The sequence below is a fragment of the Gymnogyps californianus genome, chromosome 1, assembly GCF_018139145.2.
Source record: "Gymnogyps californianus isolate 813 chromosome 1, ASM1813914v2, whole genome shotgun sequence".
Classification (NCBI taxonomy): Eukaryota; Metazoa; Chordata; class Aves; order Accipitriformes; family Cathartidae; genus Gymnogyps; species Gymnogyps californianus.
Genome location: NC_059471.1, coordinates 136,707,270 through 136,733,080, shown reverse-complemented (window position 1 = coordinate 136,733,080; position 25,811 = coordinate 136,707,270). Strand labels below are relative to the sequence as shown.

The 25,811-nt window shown below is 40.0% G+C and overlaps 1 protein-coding gene across 1 annotated transcript in view; it reads left to right on the top strand.

Moving 5' to 3' along the window:
- The window catches only part of VWF (von Willebrand factor), a 144,749-nt gene that overhangs the window by 93,090 nt on the left and 25,848 nt on the right, over nt 1-25,811 (top strand). The window contains exons 33-42 of the mRNA XM_050915926.1: nt 2,140-2,317; nt 5,964-6,184; nt 7,181-7,373; nt 8,030-8,371; nt 15,014-15,219; nt 19,095-19,197; nt 19,307-19,381; nt 19,915-20,019; nt 20,502-20,707; nt 22,075-22,224. Of these exons, the coding sequence (XP_050771883.1) occupies nt 2,140-2,317; nt 5,964-6,184; nt 7,181-7,373; nt 8,030-8,371; nt 15,014-15,219; nt 19,095-19,197; nt 19,307-19,381; nt 19,915-20,019; nt 20,502-20,707; nt 22,075-22,224 (1,779 nt within the window). The remainder of the gene's footprint in view (nt 1-2,139; nt 2,318-5,963; nt 6,185-7,180; nt 7,374-8,029; nt 8,372-15,013; nt 15,220-19,094; nt 19,198-19,306; nt 19,382-19,914; nt 20,020-20,501; nt 20,708-22,074; nt 22,225-25,811) is intronic.

Below are 25,811 nucleotides of genomic sequence, written 5' to 3'. Positions count from 1 at the left end.
TCTTATAATGGTAGCACTTCATCATGAGGTGATCTGTATAGCGATCTTCTGCATTTCTAGTCTACGTATGGTGGTAAAAACCACATTCCTAAAATAGCAGTTTCTGTAACACGACTTTTCTAGTATTGTTCAGCACTTGGTTTAGAGACGAACAAACAAACAAACAAAACCCTGACTAAATTAGAAGGTGCCAGCTGATGAAGCTGGTCAAGGTATGTGGCTCTCTCTCCTGCAGATGCACAGTAAGAGAAAGAGTGTGCAAGTCCAGGTCTGTAGGTTCAGAGCTCCCTCAGAGAGGAAGTCTGAGGCTTCCTCCGGTGTGCTGGCAAGCTCATCGGCTTCAGCAGACTTATCCTTCACAATTTAGTAACCTCTGCTTTTGCTTTCCTTTCTGTCCTATTTTTACTCCTACGATTTCATATCAATGGGGATTTAGGCTTTCTTTGTCTTCAGAGTCCCTGTGTTTTCCTCTGCATCAGGATTCTTGGCTTTTTTGGATCCTTCAACTGATATTTTTGTTTTAGTGTCCTGTGCTTTGCTTTTCTTGTCCAGCTCTTAGATGTTTTCCAATAGATGTCCTGTTAAGGAGTGAAATAAAAACAATTAAATATGTATGGAAGCCAGAAGGTCCTTTGCCAGACTTGCACAGCTGTATATGTACCCTTCCAGGTGCTCCATGTTCAGCGAGTTGTAGGCGAGACAACTATAATTAAAAACCATTCCCTTTCTTTCTATCTAAACATTTTTTCCATGCTTAAAGCTCCTCATGTTACTTTTTTCACAGCTTCCTCTAGGCTCACAAGCCTGAAAAGTATTAAGCCACTTTCAGGACAAGTTGCCTTCTCAAAGTCCTGAAACATACAAAGCAGGTCCCGTAAATTAACTCGTATTTAATATGTAAATTTTTATGGCTGCAAATCTGGCAGTTCTCTTTTAGACTTGACGGTATCACATAGCTCAGAGATATAGAGCAATACTTTCACATCACTGTTCTTGGTTTGCACTTTAGTGCCAAGAATAGTCTGTGAATTATGTTGTGGTTACTTAGGTATTTTATCACTTTGCTCTTCTCTTTCATGGGAATGATGGGTAGGCTGAAAAGGAGAGGATGGGAGATGACCTTGCCCAATAACAATCATCTTTTCTTTGCCACATGTTTCTGCTTGTGAATATCAAGAAATGTTATCCAGTTCATAGAACCACTGTCTCACTTGTTACTAGGGCTTCTGGACTCACCTCTGTAGAGACAGGTCTGGAAAGGGCTGTTTCCCACATTTGGGGATATTTTTGGGAATGCAGACCTCAGGGATGAGCACTCTGTTTTGAAATTCATTGAGCCTATTTATGGACTTTAGAGCTCTGCGGGACTGGGGCCAGAGAGCTCAGCTTTTTGCAGATATGAATCTTGAGATATTCCAGATTGTGACCGCATCTATTTCTCTGTCATTTAGTAGTATGTAATCCTGGCGCCTTAAAATTTAGACTGTGCTTTAGAAGATGAGAATATATTTGACATTTTATTTTTAATTTTACAAAACCACTATGTATATCTAATAACATTAATCTGGTAAAGGAACAATTTCCCTTCGGGAAGGGAGGAACTGTTTTAAAGTTTTGGAGTTGTGGATAAAATAACTAGAGTGTTCTACGCCTTTCTAGCTTGGAACAAATATTGTTGATTCCTGCTGTGCCATGACCATCTGTGCTTAGAGCTCTTTCTAAAATAATTTTATGGCTTATGAAAACTAAAGACTTTGACATTTAAAGAAAAGCTAAGGGGAATTCTTTGTTGACTATGCTATCCATGCATGCTGTAGGATGGCTAAGCTAACAATAGATGGAGTACCAGATACTTCATTCTGCTGTAACAAGACATCTCCTGTTCTAGACTATTATCTTTTGCTTGGAATTTCGGAGTCTATTTCTTACAGTGTTGCTAATTTAAACTTTCTCATCCTCATGAAGTCCTTAATACACTGCATTCTATTATTTAATTATCCAAGGCTAATTTGAGTAGCACTGCTGTCAGTGTCACTTTACTTGCTAGCTGTAGGATTGTGGCAGCAGCCAAGTTTTGCATTTTTCTCCCCTCCACCCATGTTCTCTTCAATTGTTAAATATCCATGTCTCCCTATCTAGCCTGGTGATAAATGGACGTTACCGGACCAGTGCCACACTGTGACATGCTTTCCAGGAGATTACACAGTTCTGGAGAGTCACCAAATTAACTGTGAGAGGATGCCAAAACCAGTATGTCACAGCAATCTTCCTGCTGTTAAGATTGAAGAAACTTGTGGCTGCCGATGGATGTGTCCGTGTGAGTATCTATCTTTGCATGTACGCCTCTCCCTCCCCGTCATTTGAAATGTTTATCAGAAATGTAATGCTGAATGGAGCTGCTCAGTCGTCGTACACATCAAAGATGACTGAGGTGGGAGGAATTGACGCTGTACACTGGTTAAACAAACAGCTAGGAGTGTGAGTGTCTCACTGATCCCTGGAATGTGTGATGCTATTTGCACGTTCAGGGCCACTGAGAGCTTATTTTTTACATTAGCATAGCTACAGTGTTTTATCAGAGAATCTCACACTCGATTTCCAAAGCTGTGTGAACTGGGAAGGAGGATGTATGGAAGAAAATAGAAATTTATCTTGGGAAGCTGTAAGCAAGTGATGTCTTCTTGGTCCACCTCTAGGCTTGAGGGTTTGGCCTGACCTCAATCAAGCACATGTATTAAAGAAACAACAACAAAAAATGCTCCTTGCCTCCATAAAATCTCACACTGAGTATCTGAGCAGAAACAGTGAACACTGCGTGATTAGTGCCTTGGCTGAGATGACAGGAACAGAAATTAAGCGCACCCACTCACATTTACAGGGTGGAGGGCTTCAGCCCTGAGGGTGGTGATCCAATTATTAAAAAGAGAGATTCTTTAGGAAAATCCCACATATGTGAAGGGAAGACTTGAGGGAGGAAGAATGATGATTTCAAGCAAAAAAACAAGCTGGAGCCTCCAGATCGCCTCAGTGCCCACACAGATGCTCTGACAACAGTGAAACGGTGGCAGTCCAGGATAAAGGCAGCAGTGATGCCTGGCTGCATGCAGCGTGGCACAGGGCATCATCGTTCCACAGCTGTCACAGGGAAGAGCACTTCATGGTGGAACGAGGAGTAGGCTCAGCCACTGGGTCTTTTGGTACACCTCAGCCTGAGTTTGGGGACTGAGCCTTACCTCCTCTCCGTGGGAAATGCACTATAGTCATATGCTCAATTTCCATAAAAATTAGTCAAGATGTTTATTTTGAATTAAATGTCAAAAAGATCAGCTCCAGTAACTCTTAAAGGTTGTAACTATACAAAAGAATGCATTTCTACAGCCCAGTCATGCATGCTACTACAGCTAAAATTTGCAGAAATCTCCAAAACAGGAACCTGTAGGTGTTATAGCATTTAAATCCTGTTCAGAGCCTGAACCTGTTTGGCTTTGATGAAGCTTAGAGGACTGTACTCCCCAATATAATTCTGAAAATTGGGCTTATGTCTAAAGTCATATGATTACTTTTTAAAAGTAAATCAGAACCATATATACCTTCTCTTTATAACGTATAATCTCAATTTAAAATGTCCTCTGCTGAACTGGCTGTTTTAAGAACAATTTCTTCAAGGCACTGCTTGAAATACCTGAGCTGGGTAGCTAGATTTTGATCCCTGAACTGTTAGACATCCAAAATTTTAACGCCCCAAGCTTTAGCATTTCCTAAAAGCACATTTGATTATCCAACCCTTTAAAGCTAAGATTTCTGTTTTGATATAAGTATTTCAAAAAGGTTTCAGTTGACTTCAGAAAGATTTCAGTTGAATAATCATAAATATTTTATAATGTTTGAAAGATGTTCTTAGTGACATCTACCCATAAAAAGTGCATCTATAATAATTTTCTCAATCCTAAGTACATTGATAGCAACATGAAGGCATTACTTTTGGCATTCAAAGCATGTCTTCATAAAGAATTTCTGAAAGGATGAAATGAAAATTTCCATTTGTACTGTTAGCTGATTATCATGAAAAGACCTATAGTTAACTTGAGATTGCTGCTGTTTAACATGAGCTAACAATTGTTTAACTCTTTATGAATTTAATGAGCCATGATACCCAAAATTTAATTTTTTCTTCCCCAAGGTGGTACAGCTTGTGAGGGAAAAGTAGTAGTTTTCATATGTTAGAGAAGGAGGGGATAAAAAAATCCCCAACCCCACCCAGCTGATCAAAAACCCATGGGTAAAGTACCCTTGTTTCAATGACTACTTAGCGAAACCAGGGTGATGCTGTGTCAACTAAAGCAGGCGGGAAGGCAGATTCTGATGCCGTATGTGCTGAAGTCAGAGCCGAAACTCACAGCAATCAGTAAACTTTAGAGATGGGCATAGCAAAGTAGGTGCTTAGTGGGAGGTCAGTGTGCTTCAGCATCTCTTTGTTGTTATGGATGGAGGCTGGTTAGGCAATCTGTGCTGCAGGAGCATGGCAGTGCATGCTTAATTGACTCTCGTGATTCAGTGAAGTAGCATTCAGTTATTTAGAGAGCTAAAGCACACTTTCAAGCAATTGCTTGACAGTGCGGGCAATATGACAAATGCTTTTACAAAGAGGAATTACTTGAAAAAGTATTCTTCTTATGTTATATAATTGAGTTCAGAGAATAGATCAGGAGTTACACCATAAAGGTGCTTGCTTGCTGAACTAGTTACAAATTTTATAGTGACATGATTTGCAACGTGTAATTCATGGCTATTGGGTGTTTTTGGACTATGTTTAAATGGATTGCATTAATACATTTTGTGCTACAGAATACCTGTGAGAAATTTAAAAGGATTCCCATTATCCTGAGAATTTTTTTAGATGTCCATGAATAAAAAAAGGTTGAGAAACATTGTTTTATTGCTAACTTGTTTCGTTGTTGTTTTTACGTGAACTTTATAAGCAGGTACAGTAAAATATCTGAAGATGTTCCAGAGCTCCAAAGGGATGTATCTCTTGACAATTCAGTGCCTGACACAAGATAGGCTTGCCTTTTTTTTTTTTTGGATCACAAGTTGCTGTTTGCTGTTTTTCCTGGGAAGTTAAGTTTGAAGGTCAATGAACGGGAAACAGATTATTCTCAAATCTCAAATAGAAGCCCAGTAGCTGAATTACTAACAATGAGAATTTTCTTCCTGCGTGTTTAGCTGACATTGCTTTTATTGTCTGTATTATCTTTAAGAAAAAATTTGAAAACGCATGAGTCAGAAGCATCCTTTTGCTCAGGTTTTGTTTTGGTACTTGTGAGATTATAATCCTCCTTGTTTTCCAGTGTGTGAAGACAGGGAAGTGTTTATCACCTAATGACCAGGAAACTGAGCTGTCAGTTGACCACTGGTTTATCCTATGCACATTATTTCTCTGCCCTTTTCCTGTTTCCCATCTGAAAAAAAAAAAAATGTCGCCTGATATCAACTTGTGACATGCGTTTGATAAGAATGAAATAGTGTTATTTTGTTTCAAATGTAATACTGTACAGAATAAAATGCAATACCATAATAAAAATGCAATGCAAAAATTAAAAAATAAGTATGTTACAGTCTTTTTACAAATAGGGAAGGGGTTTTCCCTGCTTTTATTTTTCATATAGGATTTATTAATAAATCACATTCAATGTGAGTAAATTTCATGCAAAGGGATTTTCTATGAGTTTATCCAAATCTTTTGTAATACTTATTGCTCCAGACAAAGATACTTCAAAAAAACCACATGATGAAGTATTTACCAAAGGTTCTTGTTGATGATTTGCTGCAGCATTTGCAATTCATTACCTTCCTAGCTTTCTCAATTAATTGGTTCCACATGCTCATAACGATTGTGAAGAAATAGTCTAATCTGAACAAAAGCAAATGCCTATATGGCTTTTTTTTTTTTAATTGATTTGCAGGTGTCTGTATAGGAAGTTCATCTCGACATATTGTCACTTTCGATGGGCTGAATTTTAAGCTGACCGGCAATTGCTCCTACACCTTATTTCGAGACATGCAACATGACGTTGAAGTTCTTCTCCATGAAGGACCGTGCAGAGCAACACCGAAGATGAACTGTATGGACTCCATTGAAGTGAAACATCGTGATGTATCTGTTCAGCTCTTCAGTGACATGGCAGTAAGCTAAATGCAATGATATGATCTGTGCATTGTCTGCTCATGCTATAGAATTCAGGTTATGAGACAAATTTGTTCCCTTTATCCAATTTCTGTTCCCCTGGCAGCCTATTCTTAGGCTTCTGAGCAAATGTCTCATTTCAATTTCATGATACAATCTATGTTCACTTAACGAGCCAAACACGTTTCTCCTCTTGTTCTCCCCGTTGTGCTGGTGTGACAATGTCAAGAACATGGGATTTGGCAACGTCTCCCTGACACTTCTGCCAGTAAGGCAGGGATTATAGACAGGACATACTGCACTCTGATTCTCCTCTTTTGGCAGAGGTCCTTTACACAATGCTATCATTTGGTGCGTAGGAGAGCAGTCTGTTCTTCACAAATCTATGCATGACTGGCTAGTTGAAGAGCTAGGGAGTTGGTTCTTACCTTGTATGCAGATGGACCTCAGCATTAGACGAAAGGCCAGCTTCGTATGCATTACATCTATTTTATAGGCAGAGAAGTATTCAAATTCAATATGACACATTTTTCAGTCTCTGAGTTCCTCAGACATACAGGAGTTGGCTAGCCTGCACAGGTGATCTCTTCTGACTCGTGTAGCAAAATAGGATGGACCAAAACACCTGCACCCAGTTCTGCATGGTGATGGACAGCCTTGACTTTCACTGAAGTTTATGGATAATCAGGGTCTGTAGGCAGCATTTTAACTTCATGGCGTTAGATTGCTAGTCTGTAAATATGTGATGCTGAAGGAAAGCACTCATATGGGTAAATGTTGAAAGAGTTATTCATATAATACAGAGAATGAAGGTCGATTAGTTCTGTACATTTTTAGACTCAATAGAAAGTTTCAGCCTGCAAAATTGATTCTTATGTTCAGATTCAGCTGGATCTTCAAGTATTTGTGAAGTCAAAATGTGTTTCAACTGTAAGATTGGGTTGATTTTGACTGCTTGCTAGAACTGATGTGATGATCTTGCCTTTTTGAAAACAGGTGGCTGTTAATGGTGAAAGGGTTCATATCCCCTATTCTAGCAGTTTGTTTGAAATCACTGTCTATGGAGCAATAATGCATGAAATCAAGTTCTCCCATCTTGGACATAATCTCACATTTACTCCAAGAAACAATGAATTTATTCTTAAACTTAATTCAAAGAGCTTTTCTTCAGGAACACAAGGGCTTTGTGGTAAGTTTGAAAGCTAGTAATTTTAACAGCTTCCTACTTGGGTTTGAACTGCTATTTATGTTACTGTAATTTGTATGGCCCTGAACCTGTAAACTCTCTGGCTGAACTGATCCCCCTTTGTTGGTACATTGCTAATCTATGTAAGTTTTTCTACTATGGCCATCAGTGTAACAGCTCATTGACTCCTAGTAATACCTTAGAAAGAACTGGCTAGACATCTCTCATGTTTTACTTATTTCACATTATCTTTTCAAGGAGTTGGGTTTTTTTTTTGGATGAGGGTTTAAATTTCAGTTCTTACGTATACATTTATGTGAGAGACACGACCTATGCTTGCAGTGAAGGTGAAAGGTTTGTGAGGGTTACTACTACCTGGGAGAATTAATTCTATGGTATCCTCAATGGCATAATCTATTGTATAGCTTATACCTTTGTGGCGTACCCTATACCTCCTGTAATAAGGGACGGGAAACGAGACCCAGGGTTTTTATGCCTCTATGGATAATAGCTACAAGGAATATCATTCATTCCTCTTCCCCTTGGCATTCACTGAGAGGCCCCAAACAGCTCTGTCTGTCCTGTGCCTGTTTTCTCTAGGTTTATTTTATTGCTGACTGTCTTCAGACTTTTTCTTTTCCTTTTACTCACGCTCCTAGGGGTGTGTGACCAGAACCACGTCAATGACTTCACGTTACGTGATGGCTCTGTCACTCCTGACAGCAGCGTGTTTATCCAAGACTGGACAGTGGAAGAGCCAGGGAAGATCTGTGAAATCCGGAGAGAAGACAAATGCTCTGAGCACGTAATAAGCCACTGCCGCCTTCTGCTCTCCGATCGGTTTGCAGAGTGCCACAGGTTAATCTCCCCCAACATGTTCTACGAGGCCTGCGCAGAGAGCAGCTGCTATGAGGATGAAGCCTGCGAGATGATAACTTCCTACGCTCACATCTGCAGGGAAAACGGGGTCTGCATAGACTGGCGAACACCCGAGTTTTGTCGTAAGGGGTTTACTCTATGTTAAAACTGATATAGAAACTGTCTTACTTGGTGGTGGTGGTGACAATGACCATCTTGTCAGTGTAATATTAATTTTTGAATGCTGTATAATGGGGCAGAAGTTCCAGATCAAGTTTCCCATACAAGTCGTATTGCAGATCTGATAACTGGTTTGTCATCCACTAAGTTGCATATTATGGAAAAAGCGTTTCTTAGTAAACTGTTAACTAGTAAAATGCAAGGTAGTTATGCAAGTCTAAAGGGATAACCTATGAAATAAAAATACTGTGAAAGCTGTGCGCAGGTAAAAACAGCTATGTGACAGTACCTGACTGCAGCCACCGAACCATTGTGGGGCCAGGTTTGGACTGAGAATCTGCTCTGATTCTGCCAAGCAGTTTTAGCTGCAGAAATCATTGCTTTGGTACAGACATTGGAGGATCTGTATGAGGCACACAGGGAAACTCATAATTTGGACTAGTGGAACTGCTTCCCAGCCTGTCACTGTTGTAGCTGCACATAATGACACAAAATAAGACTTTTCTCTGTAATAGTTTCACAAATTCCCCACATTCCAACCAAAGCCTAAACCTTCCAGACCATGATGGAAGAGCCAGTGTGATTTTAAGTTTCTACTGCAGTGAAAAATGTGTAAACGGCCACTCTCTGTGATGTCTTTTCTTGCCAGCACATGCCAGCTACACTGATCAAACCAGCTGTAATTTACTTTACAAATCCGGTTCTCCTTCTGGCTGTGTTTTGCTTGTGTTTTGGAGTTGAAGAGTTTGTGCTGTGAGAAAGCAGTGTACCAGAATGTGAGTCTTGCAAATTGCCCAGAGCCCAACAGAAGCAGGACAAGCATGCTAGTGCTATATTCAGACGGTTGTCACTTTGTATATCTACTCCCCTAAATTCTTATAGACGTAAGAAGTTCTGCCCTATCTTCCTGGTTTTTTTTCTTTTTTTTCTTCTTCTTTTTTTCTCCTGACAGCCCTATTATGAGGTGTACCTAAAGATCTGCCAAAAATGCAACATATTAAGTACAAATAAGTAACTCTTGAGGTGGCTTATGCTACAACTTCTCCTGTTAGCCTGTCTGCAGTGATGGTTACAGACATCCAGATATTCACTCACAGTGTTTCTGGTTTAGTCAAGTATCTGAGATGTGTATGTATGTAGGCATTTTCTTTCCCAGCTAGCCCCTCATATAGTGTCTTAATATCCCGGTTGTTTTTCGCATCTCCTGCCTCTTCAGTTTAGTCAGTTCTTGTTGCCTTACTTTCTTTCCCTCTTGCTGCCCAGATACTTTTCATTTCAGAAGTGGAGAACCAGCATCCTAAAGGCATGATACCACAAAAACTCAGTACATGTTTTGGTTTTGTTCATGTTTTAAACTCAGACTGAGGGAACGATGGGATAGGAAGTCAAGAATGTGAATGTGAATTTGGTCTGAGCCTCCAGTTAGTGTCTTAAATGTCTTTACAGGATAGGTTATTGAAGAACATGTTACTGTTGCAGACTGAATCTTTTAAGAAACAACACAGTCTGTTTGGAGTATAGTCCTAGAAAACAGAGGGAGAATATTGCCAGCCATTTTCCAAATTTAGTGCTTCAGTCAGACTTTGCAAATTGTAATGTCCGAGGCTGAATGTCAGTGGAGTACCTTAATAACTCTCTGCAGTTTTCAAATTCCCATCTTGTTACACAGCGTGTACAAGGATAGACAAGAGTTGCCCATTTTAACACTAGTTGCATAAAACAGTCGTTAGTGTCCTAACAATAGCATCATCTTCTTTCAAGCAGGTGCATGTGTGCAACTGCCAAAAATAAAATTGCCAATTACAGGGGCATTATACAGGTTACATTAATGACTAAATAGACAGTGCAGCTTAATCACTCTACCACTACACGTGTAGTAACAATGGCATGGTTCTGGAATACCTTGCTTCCCTCCCCCCACTCCAGTGAATCCCTGTCATTTTTGTAGAGTTTGATTTGGGGTTTTGTCATGTCATATTGAGACACTTCAAGCAGTAGAAGTTCTTCCTGACTGCTCTGCCTGGATGGGTGAATATACTCGCTGGAATATCTGATAAAGACAGGGCCTGTTCTCCATCCTGTGCTTGTTCAGCTCCACTGCCTGAGCTTTCCTTGGCCCTTTTCAGGAGGGTAGATGTGTTGAGTGGCATCTGGTAGACTCCAGCTTTGTGTCAATGGATGGAAGGAAACTGTACTCCAAGGTGGGAATGCACAGTGAGGAAGATTTTTTTTTTTTTTTTAATACCTGCCCCCAACCCCACACTTAGTAGACTTAGGTTGCAGCAGCCTGTAGCTTCCACTGATAGCCATGTAACCCTGAGGCATAGAATATGCACCTCTTGAGCAGGCTCACCCTTGCAGTGAATGTCTGCTGAATAGGGTTTCCACTTCAATGGCAGTACGGATTTTATCTTAATGTGAAGATCATAAGGATTTCTAACAAATCACTGCATTACTAATATCGACACATGTTGGAATTCAGCTTTGCGTGGAGAGGAAGCTTTATTCACCTGGAAATAGGATTGTTTATATAGTGATTGGACTGACATATTCATTCTGCAGTTACAAAAGAAATGTCAGCTCATGTGCAGGTGACCAAGTCAGCTTTGAACTGTGTAGCTCAAGTAACAGTAGCAGTCAGCAAATTTTGCTCAGAAAGTAGAAATGCTTGGAAGATAAATGGCAGCAGCAGCAGTAGCAGTTGTTAATCTTCATATGCTGATGTTTCCATGAGTGCTTCTCAGCAGCTCTTTAAGCTCATTTATGTGCAATGTGGACATGCCCTCTAGGTACTTGCCAATACTAGCTTGCAGATGAATTAAGTTTAGATAGGTAGTTGATGCTTGCATGGCGTATGAAACAAACTGCTAGTTGGTACTGCTCAGTAAAGCTGTGGTTCTTTGAGGAGGATGCTAGTGGCACTCAGCAGCTGCAGGGATTCCTGGAAAAATATTTTGTTTGAAAACAACATTTTTCATGAGCCATTCTGGTTGTTGGAGGGGTTTGTGTTTTGTCTTTCTTTGGGTTGTTTTGCAGGCCTAGGTTAGAAAGTAAATGCATAACAGGCTGTGCCTGCTCAACTGAGGGGCAGTGACATCTGGCAGAGAAGCAAGAACGAGGGTCAGGAGGAGGAGAGAGAAGCAATGGGATACAAGAAACCTTTAAACCACCTCTGCTAATGAAGGATTTGTGTAGTGGAGATACACTGAGATTATCTGCTGCTGGTTGTTCGCTGTGTAAGCAAGGCATGCTGGTGAGGACCATAACAGCTGAAGGATTTAAACCATGACTTGGAAAACAGTATGGGGGTGGCTTTACGACTGCCTTCAGCTGATCTGGGACAGTTTTTCTCTTCCTCTTCCACCTCCAGCCATGCATTCCCACTCCTTTTGCTGTGCTGGCAGTAGTCCTCACATACTGCTTGGTGAGCTGTGAAAACTAGCTGTAAAAGGGAAAAAAGTGCCAGCAGGAAAGAGCAGCTGAGGGAGGAGATTAAGGAAGAGAGGGGACTGCCCATTTTGATGGCAGCACTGAGCTAAGTTGGTTTAACGTGGCCTTGAAACCACTATCAAGAACACTGGAAAAACCCTTCTAAGCATATTCCTTTGGGTAAAAAGAAGACCATTAAGGGAGGTTTAAGAAAACTGCCTGAGCAATGCGGGGAGGTTGACTGGCAGCTGATGAGCTATTAGCCCTGGTGCATTATTCACTCCAGCTTCATCGGCACTGGGGTTTTAGCTGTCCTTTTGGCTGCACGTGACAGTACAGTGAGGCAAAAGGCAAGCCAGCAGTATGTGACCTCAGGAGCTAGCTACTGATAAGAAAGGAGTGGCATTGTCGCCTGAAAGGATGTGTGCCTTTCTCCATGTATCATAGGCTTGAAAAACACCCCTCCCCTAAGTATTTATTTAGTACTTTAACCCAGGATGCTCTGTCCTGTCTTATCTGTTTGAGCCACAAAGTCAGAGTGAATTCCAGTGCAAACTGTCACTAGATCTTTCACTCTGAATTTGTTGAGTGGCTTGTTTTATTTTGATGGACTCGCACCTTCTATAGATCCTCATAGAGGTTATTTTCTCCCAACCAGTATCTACTAGGAATAGCTACTGTAATTTAAAGGAAAAATAAGCAGCTGAAGAAATGTCACTACTTAAATGTGCCAGATGGCCCTTTGAAATCATAGGTTTACAGGAAACTGGTTTTTTTTTCCCCCAGCTTTTCTTTTACTATTCTCTTCCCTGTTTGAAAGAAAAGGCGATGTTTTAATGGAGCCAACAAACAGAATACAGTATCAATACATGATCATAGTAGCATCATACAGGGTAGTATTTGAGGTAGATTTCTTTTGAAACTAATTTGGCAGAAGAATTACTCTTCTATTACTCGGTTTTCAGCCTTATTTTCCCCTTTTGCTAGTACCTGCAGTCTTTTCCTTTTCATTCAGAGACAACAGGCATTTGAAGTGAGCACTGAAGTAGCCAGCCAGGAGTGTGGCTTGTTGAAATACTTGTTTCTGAGGCTGACTGTGGGGAGTCCTTCATGCCTCCTCACATTCCATACCTCTGACAGAAGTTTCCATACAAAAAGCAGAGTTACCTGTAAGAAGTCATGTAGGACCTGGCCAAATCTCTGGAGCATAAGGGCAGTAATGTGTCTGAAGGTGGCTTTCTACAATCACCTGGTTGTCATTGTGCCAGTAGGATGAAAGGATGGTTAGGATGATTTTCCAGCCACTGATGGAGTTTATCCCATCTCTTGACACTGCTTATGCACATCTCATTCTCATGTCCCCAAGGACAGACATGACTTCAAACAAGGGCATTCATGTGAGCTCATTTGTATTTCTTTTGCAAAACATAACCACCTCATTTCTTCCTTCCTTGAAAAAACTGCCATTTTACACAGGCACACAGGCTTTTTGATAGCATATCTGGAGTCTGGGGCACAGTTCTTCATTGCATTTTTCACACACTTGGCTCCTTAATGCCAGCCAAAAAGGAGGAAGGAGAAGGGGCTATGTTACAGGAAGTACATTAGAGGCTTTAGCATTGGTACTCACTCTGCTTGAGAGCCATCCAGGTTCTGTGCTGATGGGCATCAGCATTAAACTCTAAAATAAATTAATCTAATTTTGTGCAGAGAAAGTTTACTAGATTTTCTTTAGGGCTAGTGGTAGGTAAGCAAGATGAAAGCCAGTGTGCTAAGTATATTTACTAACATTGGAATAAAAAAGTAAATGATACACTACCTTAATAGGTGCTGTGGATGTATTTTCACATATTCATTAGAGCTGATGTGAGACCATCACAGGCAATAAGCACTGGTGCTTACTCTAGGCACTTTGTTTACAGAACTGTTTCCGGAAATGAGTTTTTCTGGAAAACATAGTATAGTCCAGGTAGCTGCTAGTACAAGTTTATAAGCAGGTGATTTCTCCTATTTTACTCGGATAGACCTTTTTCTGTTTTCAGAATCCAGCCAAAGCATTTCATGGTGGGATTGGACTCCCCATCAAGTTCCTGTGGCTTTTCAAGTTCCTCTGCATCTGCGGAACTATGATGGTTGTCCACACATACAACCATAGACTCCAACACACCAGAAATAATTGGATTTAGCATGGCTTGAAACTGAAAAGGGTTAACGTTAAAGACATTTCTTTTCTGTTTCCTTTGGCTGCTAAGAAGGGTGTGTGTAGACAGTTCAGCTGATGAATGGTTGGTTGGTTGGGAGCTCAGGTCTTCATTCAGTAATTTTCTTTCAGTGTTTTTTGTCAGGGGACTGAAAAAAAGTTTTATAAACCTCACAGCAGTCACAAACTGGGAAATAAGAAACACTTTTCCTAATTGAAGCTGTAGAGAAAAATAAAGTAGACTTAAGGGAGTACACAGTATGGAAGCTGTGTCCATAGGTTTCTTGAATAGTTGTAGCCTTAATTTTGTGTTTGCTTTTAGAGACAATACCCTCAGTGTTGTGAACTCATCAGTAAAAATTTTATATGTTGGCTTAGGGGGGAATGCAACTTTCCTTGATTCAGTTAATTCCGTTAATAAGGTACAGAAATCCAGCAGGTTGTTTTGAAGTACCAAAGTGTTCTGTTTGTTAGCTTTCTTTAGTTGCTTGGGAACACTGCCGCCTATCAGGTTGTCAAAAAACCCCTTTGTTCAACACTTTTGTCTGTCCTGGATATCTCCTAACCATGCACTGTTACCAGTGCTTCTCTAATACACATAAAGGTGGTTCTAAATTCTTACGTCTCTTGCCCAGTGTTGAAAACAAAGTTAGACAAGATGTTCAGCTCATGTAAGCCATTGTATTATTATTATTAGGGAAAGTCATACTTTGCTGATTCATGTGGCCTGAAAATGTGGCTTGGTGATTTCTGCATGGACTGTAACTTAAGCATATGCCTTCAATCACCTTCCACTGTGGATTTTCTTAGTTTTAAAAATGTATTTTCAAAGATGTTAGTGGCTGCAGAGGACAAAATATGTTCATCAGATGATGGCTTTCAAAACCTGAACAGAATTCTAAAGAAAGTGTGAATGGAAACATTTATCTGCATTTCAGATCTCTTTATCTAAAGAGTTTTTTTCTGTCTTCCTCAGCAATGAAATGTCCCACATATTTGACATATGATCATTGCCACAAAGCCTGCATAAAGCACTGTGAGAATAGTACCAAACTCAGTGTCTGCAAGGATTATCCCACAGAAGGCTGCTTCTGTCCAGACAGACAGGTGATTTTTAATGACAGCTGTGTTGATGAAGAAGTCTGCACACAATGCATCAGTGAGGATGGCATGCACCATCAGGTAACAATATACTTAGCAGCTTACCTTTGTGAGTGGTTGGGGTTTGTACTTTTGCAAGTAAATCTGTCTTATAAGCCTAACTATTTTCCCCTTTGGATACTTTATTTTCTAGCTCAGTTCCTCATAACCGGCCGGCTGTTAGCCCCATGTAGCTCCCCTAGTGTGAAATTGGCTGGGATGGATATAAAATTCACAGCTGGGACTGTACAGACCCGGAAATGCATGACAAATTTGTGTGGAGGGAGGTCTAGAGGGAAGAGAGGAGGGATGGTGTAAGTCAACATTTACCAGGATAAACACCTCCATTCAGCAGGCTTTTACCAGTAATGACAATTCAATCATAAATCTGGAACGCTTACTTAAAATGTATTGTATTGTCTTTGCAAAGCTTACTGAAATATTTTCAGTAGTTGGTGGGGAGCAGTGAAACTAAGACAACCTTATGTCAGGTCATATTAGCCTACATCCTTTTTTTTTGACGAGAATTATTCCTTTGATGAAATTCATCATTTTAGTTTTGCTGAAAATCCACTTTCCTTGGCTAAGTCAGACCTCTCTGTGGCAGAATGGGATTGGGAAGAGCTACAGGTGCTGGGTGCCAGACTGCAGTGAAAGAGACTGTCGATTTCCCTTTCGGCATCACACAGCAGGTTTGCAAGCTCCTCCCTGTGTCCCCTGTTCCAAGTAACAGGGGTTGTTCCTCTTCACCCCCAGCTACTCAACTCTGGAAATTTTTACCTAAGTTGTCCAGTCCTCTTAAATCTGCAGTTTTGTTACAGGACTTTAAGAAGAAGGTGCTTTAATTTCAGTATTTTATGGGCTTTAGATTCTTAACGAGATTTTTGGATGATCTCATCATACTCACCAAACCTGCTGTCAAAGACACAATTGTTTTTGTAACATAGATCTTCTGTAAATAACAGAAGTCTCTATGTGTGTGTGGATAGTCTATTCTTTAAGAAAAAAGGTAGATTTAAAACAGTAAATGAATGTATGTACTCTGAATAACTTAATTTTACACATGCAAATTTAGACTCACATTTCGTTCAGCAAGAAATGTGTTATAAACATTTACAGTTAAACTGAAAGGAAGCAAAAACTGTTTGTGGCTGAAACATCTCTTTTAAATACTGTTTGCATTGATTAACATAATGACAAAAGCATCAAACTTAACAGAGCGAACACCTTCCTTTAGGTGATAGGGTACCAGCGACCAATGCACTTGACTTAGTGAAGCAAGCGTTCCAGGCACCGCTTCGCCAATGCAAGAGTCGTACTGACTGCAGGTCTGTGCCGGGAGCCCCGCCTGTGTCAGCGCAGCCTGCCCTCGCACAGGACAGGTCCACACGGGTCCGAGGACCCCGCTTTGCCATGGCTTGTGCCTTAGTGCCGCCTGCTGATACTGTCAAAGTACAGTGCACTGAAAAAGTATTCACTCAATACGATTTTGAGGGTTTCCTACTGCTGGCCAAGGGGCTGGTACAGGAGCCTAACAGCATTAAGCCCCCTCCTCAGGTGTATATACCCTATGGATTTTGGCAGCAAGAGGGAAGACGCAGGGCAAGTGTGTTCTTTCATTCCACAACTGCGTTATCCAAACAAAGTTTTTCAAAACAAAAAGTTAGAGTTTTCTGAAGGATTGAGCACATGGACCTTGTACTAGCTTTTATTTTAAGGTTAGAGTACCTCCATACATATGGCCACGATTTTTTCTTTGTGTTCTATTTTGGGTCTTTGTTTTAAATACAGTATCATTGGATTTGTGTAGTGCTTATAGAGTTGGTAAAATGGAAGGAAAAAAAGCCCCGGTAATTTTTGTAATAAAAGGAATAGAAAAAAATCTTATTATTTCTCTTGAAGGAAAAAAAAGCTTGCAATGTATATAATCACTGCCCTAAACACAGATCAATTGTGCACAACTCTTGATGACCCTGACAACTCTAGTTATTGTGTTATGATGCTATATGAAATGGTTATTGCAAATGCAGATTAAAGTCTAGGATCTGTGTGCCTTAAATCCCTGAATTCTCAGGCAATGCAGTGCATTTTCCATTTAAATGATTGTTTCAAGCCCTCGTGGAGAAAAGCTCAGTGCACATCTTGGGAATAACGTCTGCAGTGATATCTCCTTGTTTCTGGAGGAGTTCTGAAATTCATGAGTTGTCGCATGCCCTTTAATGGTGTTTTAACTCTGAAAACCTCTCATCTGTATGCCAATAGCAAGGCTTAGATGCAGCTGCTGTGTGGATGGGGAGGTGGAGGGCAGGGGAGGATCAGCTCACACAGCCGTTTTGCATCTCCACCATTGCAGGATTAGCTGTGTGAGCAATACAACAGGCAGTGCAACTGGTGGTGGGTTATGATTTCCTTAACCCTCTTCTTTCCCTCTGGTGTTCGTTCCTCTGTTCCTTTCTACCCCAGATCGTGCTTGGGCTTATGGTATTCTCAGTACCAATGCCCATATAGAGCTCTACTAACACTGTGCTATTTCTTGTCATTTCTTCTGGTATTAGAAAGAGGCTCCTACTTATGCTGAAGAAAACCTGTGCGAAAATCAAGGCTGCTGAAAATGTTAGAGCAAATGTTGTGATTCTCTTTCTCTGTGTCTTGAAATGTGCACATGCTTTTCACATCACCACCTGCAAATGTGGGCATTCTCTATCAGCTGCCTTCTCAGGACTTTTTAATCCTGAGGCCATTGAATGCTCTGGCAGAGGGCTCCGAGTTGTTTTTCCAAGCTCTGAGATAATGTTCTTTACTAACGATACATCGATGCAAGCTTTCTTTGACTAAAATAGATTTCCTATGGATTAGCTGACCCTACACGATTTGGTTCCTAAGCTTTGTTAAACCTCTGATTGGCTTGTTCTAGCATGTCTGGTGTCTTATCCTTGCCATGCTGTTAACCTTTGAAAGTAAAATGTCTTTTCAGACTCTTGCGATGGCTTAAAATACATAGATATCTCTGGGTACAGTGGCAGTATGCTTAGATATTTCCTTCCTTTCTTCTTATTACTAAAGGCCTTGGCAGACTGTTATTTTTAGACTGCACTCCAGAGTTTTCTGGAAGACACCTTTTCCCTTTGTGGCATCCTAACCTACTCTACATGTTCTCACCCAGAACCTGGATAGACTGTGCAAATTAATGTTATCGTCCCATAGTGCATCTTTTCACTCTTACCTCCCTATTCACATGGGTGTTAAATGTGGATAGTTCTTTATAGGTAACTACATCTTTAACATCAATGATCTCCCTCTCTCTCATGAGAAGGAGCAGTGGTTGAATAATGATACATTTTACTGGCAGTTTCTGAATGTGCTTATTACCTCCATGTAATCACCACAGTGATGGTTTCAGATTTGGGGTTGCTAGAGTGCTTTTCCAGTCTTCAGTCCACTGGGAAATCAAGTGATGACACCCCACATATTCTTAAAAAATATGCACTGTTTATTTCTCTGTGTTTATGTACTACTAATTTGGGAAAGCAGCCACTTCTATGTATTTCCCAAAATATTGTTGTTTCCCTTATTACCACTGAACATCCAATCATGGTATGTAGTTGCACGGGTCCACTGTTACTCACAATAGCCTACAATTGCATTTATAACATCTGAGCATTTTTCATGCTTAAAAAAATAGTAATTCCTCATCCTATTCAAGCATTCTTTACAACTTTTGCTAAACTGGTACACTACAGTCATTTCAGAATTATGTGTCTCCTTAGGTTCTTACTGTTAACGGAGCAACCAACCAATCCTGCATAGAGTCTTCTGGTTTTCCAAATTGTTACTCACCCTCACCCAGTCCCATCACTAACATACCCGTGACCAGAATATTTGATTTCTTTCTAACAATCTGGGTTTTTTTCATGCAGCACATGGAAACATGGATTCCAGCCAATGAGCCTTGCAAGATCTGCACGTGTCTTGATAACAAGAAAGTAAACTGCACGGTCCGACCTTGCCCTACTGCCAAACGTAAATCGGTTTAGCTCTAAGTATGATTGGACTTGAATTGATGTTTTTGTTACCTGGTTTTCTAGTTCTTATCCAAACTTGTTTTATGGATGTTTTCTTCTTACTCCAGCTGTTCAGTGTGGTCCCTGTGAAGTCCCTCAACTGCGCAGGGACCCCGGCCAATGCTGCACCGAGTATGAGTGTGGTAGGTTCTCATAAACTGTTGGAATCTTCTTGGTCCATATTTTTACCAGATGCTTCAAAGGTATACAATCCCTTTTTTTATTTAATGCAATGCTCCATTTTTGAAACTACTGAATGACTATACAGTCATCTGTGTGGAAACACAAACAGCTCCTGAGGATGTGAGTCTCCATTCACTTTGAACTTGACTTTGTCCCTCTTTCTGTAAGAGATGAGGAAGGGAATGGAGCAATTTGTTTTTGTCTAAATGACATTAGAATGGTCTTTTCACAAGTATCTATTTGTGCATGGTCTATATTTGCACATTAAATATAACAGTAGAACCCTAATCCTCATAACCCAAGCTTGAACTGTTCCCTAAGCTATTTTGAAAACAAACTCTGACCTGCTGAACTCTAACTTACTTCATATTTTAGGATAGCAACTGAGTGTAGGGAAAAAAAGTTTAATGGGGACGTGCATGCGTGTGCGTCTTTTCTTGAGGACTAACTAGTCAGGCATGGTCTTAAACACTCTCTTGATTTCTCTTCTTAGTCTGTGATCTGGTTTCCTGTGATTTGCCTCCTGCCCCTGTCTGTGAGTTTGGCCTGCAGCTTACCCTGACCAACCCTGGAGAATGCAGACCAAATTACACATGTGGTAAGATTTTTTTTTTTTAGCTGGGAGTGACACTGGAACATTGCATTTGACCAACACTGACAATTTCCTTTAGACATTATTTTTTCCCTCTGAAAGGTTTAATTTTGGAGCCAACGGACATTTAATGATTTCACAGACTTGGAAGAAGGGTATTGTTGGCACTTCCTGAATACACTTTTGAATTAAGGAAAAGAGAAACACTTTGCTCTTGGACGTGTGTGCTCTGACCCTTATGCTTATTTTATAAATCTTTTTGCTTGTATATGAGACAAGAATTTTTTTGGCAGGGTAGGAACTTTTCCTGAACCTGCAGCACAATCTTTGACCTGGGTCTTTTATATCTGCATTACTTCTTAGTCTTTAAGTAGATTTATAACAGTTTGCATTAGCAATTAGTGCCTTGCTGCCAGAGAACTGTCTTGTTCAGTTGCAGCACTCTGAAATGCCGTGTGCTTGACATAGTACCTACCTTTTTCTGCTAGAGTGTAACAGAGAGGCATGCAGCTTAGTTCAAAGACCTTCCTGCCCACCGCATCGAGAGCTGACTGTTAAGAAGACCGAGTGCTGTGATGAATATGAGTGTACCTGCAGCTGTATGAACTCAACAGTGAGCTGCCCTCTGGGGTATCTATCCAGATCTCTCACCAATGACTGCGGCTGTGTATCTACCACCTGTGTTCCAGGCAAGGTAAGGGGAATGAAGTGTCATTTCCACAGATGATGGTATCTTTTATACATGGAGTGACAGCACCAAAGTAAGTGGGTAGCTAGTTATTAACAAACCCACGAGACTACCAGATAGTGATGCCAGGGCATTTTTAATTTACATGTGTCTGAGAGAAATACACTGTTGCATCGCACTGTTGCTTGCTTTATTACAGTCATTTATTCTGACATAACCAACCCATTTTTTCTGACTTTGAGATAATCAGATTTTTTATATATATATATATATATATATATATATATAAAAAAGACCACCAAAACCATTTGAAACTTCAAGGTCATTCAGGCATTAGGAATTTCAGAGGTAATTTTAAAATTTTTTATTTGTTTCTGGATAACAGAGGTACATGCTTTTGGGTCAGTACAGTTACTATATATTCTTTCAATCCTGTACTAACTTTATTGAAATATTTGGGACACCTTAGACCTAAACTCCTTGTGCCCATTGATTACCTTTGCCTCTGCCTGAGGAGGCACTGTATCTTATACGAACTATATTGCTACTTTTAAATTTTTGCCAAATTAATACCTGAGTCTATTAAAGCTTCACCAGGATATATTTTTCCTCATTTTGCCAACCTTTTATTAAGTTGTTATATTATGTTAACCTTTAAGATAAGGTTGCTTAGAGGAGAGGTTGCAAGGCAATGTAACCTTTTCATTGAAGCAACCTTACCTAACAAACAGCTTAACGTAGGGTTACACTGTCTTGCAGCTCAGGAGATCTAGCCTTTATTTTCTGTTGCTAAAAGTAGTTCATGACCTTGCATAAGTCATTTTATGCCTCTGTGACTTAGTCGCTATATCTATAAAAATAAATGATGTTCATCTCTTTAATAACATGCTGTAAAATTTACTAATAGAAAGTGCAATATAAGAGATGACACTACTTTTGTGGTAGCTGTGATGGCCTAAGGGTACAAGAGAATGAATGCTTGTAGCTCAAAGTAGGATCTTTTCAGATCAGCTGATTTAGCTGGAAGAAGTTTTGCGTGCACAGCTCCTTCTACAGGAGTCACTGTTTATTATCTCTAAATATTGGGTCACATTATACTTCCAGGGAGACTGAGTCAGACCCTGGGCAATTCCACCAACTGCAGATAAAATTCTCCAATTTATTCTTTATAAAACAGCAGCTTTGGTTGCACTTATTTTCCTTTCCTCAACAGAGAGGCCACAATTTTAAGACCTGTAGCATTATACTGGGTTCAAAATATTCTGTAAAATTTATGGTAGGTTTCACATCTTAAAAAGCAGCCTTTTGGAGCCAGCAGTGTGCCCTTACAGCAGCAGCGCGCTCTTTCATGTATTAATTGTTGCATTCAATAGGTGTGTGTGCACAACAACATTGTCTACCCCATTGGGACAACCTGGGAAGATGGTTGCAGGGAATGCTCTTGCACTAGTATGAGGGATGATGTTACAGGACTTCAGATGATGGAGTGTCACGACAAAGCATGTGACACGTTCTGCTCTCGGGTGAGTAACATTTAAACCAGTGCATTAGCCAGCAGAGCCCTGATGGAGATCTGAAATGATTACTTTTAAACCTGCATGTTTAGAGAAACCAGAGAAAAATAGAAAATAAGTGTTGTAGCAACGAATTATCTTGGGAATAGAGTCTAAGAGGGCCTAAGCATTACTGACTTTATTTTAGGGTTATTGTTTTAGGATCATATCCTGCTGCCAAGGAAATCAGTGACAAGTTTATTTTATATTTCAATAAAAGGAGAACTGCATCCTGAAGTGTCTATCATTTACAGCACTTGCACAATAAGTACTCATGATGTCTGAAGTTTGATTTCACATGACTGTTCTAGCTGAAGTTCACTTTCTGAAGAGAACATTTCAGATCTGTCTATTGCTCAGCTCTGCCCATTATAGCAGTAATAACACCACATGCTGTGGCCTTTATTATGCTCAGACATCTGCTACATGCTATAAAATTATGTGGTCTACTTTTGGAAGCCCGCAAAGGAAGTATGAGCTGCTTTGTTATATTGACATAGCTGGTCAAGCAGGAGGAGACAGATACTTGGTACAAAAAATTGGTAGAAGAATTCTAGAAGGGTCAAAGGAATTGGTTAAAAGTCAGCAGCACTTGCCAGTGTCATAGATTAGAAGACTTTGACCATAACATGATTTGTGCAAACAAAAGTTCAAATGTTTTTTATACTTCCTTTAAACTACCCAATTTACATCCCTAACATTCCTCACCTTAACATAATGTGGAGAATAAGGAAGTAAAAAATCACTGTAAAATTAAATGTGATGCCCTAGAGTTGCATTTTGCTTTGGTATCTAGCACCTTGTACCCATAATCCTGAGCATTCCCATGTCCTTGCTCCATGAGGTTAGCATAGATGGGTCAGTCAGTGAGGACAGTGGAAACACACAGCTTGGGTCTGCAGAAAAAGCAGATGGCAGAAGAGTTTGCCCAGCCCAGCTAAGGGCTGACAACCCACAGCCCTTACCAACTGCCATGTGGCCAGAGAAGTTGTGCTGCAAACATCAGAAGCTACCTCTTTGTAAAGCTTTCAGTATATACATGGATTAATTGAGATTGTTCTTGATGGTATTAGCCAATTCCATTCAGGAAAAGGCACATCTGACTTGAAGCAGCTCCTCCTTAGTGCGTGGTCTGGTGTGTGCACAATCTGCAAGTTCAGTAGGCTGCGCGGGGTCCATGTGGAGCAACTAGATGTGGCTGTCTGGGATTCAGAATATTCTCTGCAGGTCTTTTGCTGACCCAGAGTTTTCCCCATGGGTTTGTTCTTCCCTGAACCATGAAGTGAAGCCCAGGAGAAGCCAATTTGTTTTTTTCCTCAGTGCAGAAGCAAGGATGAGCTAGTTAATGCTATTCAAATCTCCAAGTTGCTTTTTAAATGCTTATATTAGGCTATATATCGCATTAGCCCACACAAAATTCAAACAGTTGACCAAGCAGCAAGTGTTTCCAAATGTGTGTTTTAACATCGGTGCTTTCAGTGGTCCAATAGCTGATAAAAGTCTGCATGTTGGCCTGTGACTCAGCAGACTGCCCTGGTGTCATTACAGGTGACCAGCTGGAATTTGTCAGTGGGAAATGCAAAGGAGGGCATACTACAGCAATAACTGCAAAAGTCTTTCTTTAACTGAGGGACACGTGCTGCTTCTGTACTTGATTCACTGTGCTGACTGGGATACTACTGTGATGTTCTGGGTTTTCTAGTGCTGCATGTGAGACCAGATTCACTTGCTTTTTTCTGCTCCAGGAGTAGGTTTTTCTCTTCTTGCTGGAAATACAGTGAATCTCCAAACAAATATGTCATGTACATTCCCCTCCTCCACCAAGTCTCCAAATCTTTGCAGCCTGTTTCCCACTATTCTTCCTAAACCTTTTAACTGGTTTTAAAGTCTGCCTTTTTTTTGGAATGAGTCCCATTTATGCAGTTGAATTCAGAACAGAGGGTAAGAAAAATCAACACATGATATCTCTTCTTCCTCCTTGCTTTTGTTCAGTTCCATTTGGAAGAAAGCTCTTCGTTAGCAAACCTTGTATATACAACTGTGAGAAGTTAAAGGTGTTCTTTTTGCTTTCGGAAAGACATCATTAATAATGTGTCTGGAGTCAAAGGCTGACCTTGGGCTTAGAGCATATATGCGCAGCACCTTATGGCTGAGTTAACGTTGTTGTAGAAACCCTGCATTGTCTGACTTGTTTTAAATTCTCATTTGAATTTACACTAATATGTATTTTAAAACAGTTAACTATGTATTAAAATTTGACTATGAATGTTTCAGTTAAACAAACCAATATCTGAAAAGCAATTCTTTTTTCTGAACTCTTTTAAGCTAATTGTGCCTTGGTTTTCAAAGAATTTCAAATGCCTTGATACCACTGTATTTCAATATCATTTAGCTTACAGCCTCTGTATCAGAACAAGCCTGGACAGCATATATATGTGTGCACTTGAGAAGGTGTGAACAAAATATAAACTTTTTTTTAATAATATTTTCCTCTGCTGTTTCTTAAAAGCTGCATAATTCCCTAGGACCAGAGCAAAAAACCAATCAATTTTAAAAAACCCAACAAACCTAACTAGTTCTCTTTCTGCAAGTGTAGAGTTTGGTGAGAAAGCTTGAGGATGCCCAATGCAGTGAAAACCATGAGGGTAGATGTGAGAGCTTTCAGCTGTTGCAAGAGAATCCCTTCGATTTCCATTTGTAGAAGAGACTTGTTTCTAGTATGGCAATTATTATGAAATATTAGATCTAAAGTATCTGGCTATGTTTTGGCTCATAGCCATAACTTTATCAATAATTTGTTATTCTAATAAAGTATCATTAATGCAGAGCTACAGTTTCTTGACAAATCAGCCTTAAGCATTGCAGTGTCAAAAAGCTTTTTTAAAACAAACAAAAAGCCTTGGTGGAAACCATGCTAGTTCTTTTTGGGAATCTGCCATTTCTTCTGTGCCTTTAATGGTTATCAAAGTTGTACAACCAAAACCGTAGCTATTGGAGAACGTGGATAGCTCAGATTTTCTTTTTTCCTTTGCTTATTCCTGATTCAATGGGTATACATATCAAGGATCGCAGAAGTTCTGTAATCCAGTTTGAATTGGCCTTAAAGCTTATTTTTCAGTTCATATGAGATGGCATTGAAAGTTGTATTGACATTAAAGACATACTTTAATCATGGATCATTACTAAGATGATGTTTAAACTCTCTGCTGCTCATGGTTATTAATTCCATTGCCAGGTCTTAAAGTTGTGCAGTATCATTGTCAACTGTGTCATCTGACTTCTGTGAAAACAGCTTACAGTTTTTTTATCTAGCTACACAAAAAGAGAAAAAAACCATAACACATGTACTAGCTCCTTCACACTGATGAATGAACGGTGCTACTGTTCTCCTGAGCATGCAAAATCAAACTCAATTTGTATCTGTAGTTTTAGAACGTAAAGAAATGCTATGGAAAAAAAGTGGATGTTTCATTTAAATGAACCAATCCCACAGTTCTCTGAGGAGGTTAACAGCAAATACAGACTTCTTACTTGCAAACCAGATGTGGGTTTCCTTC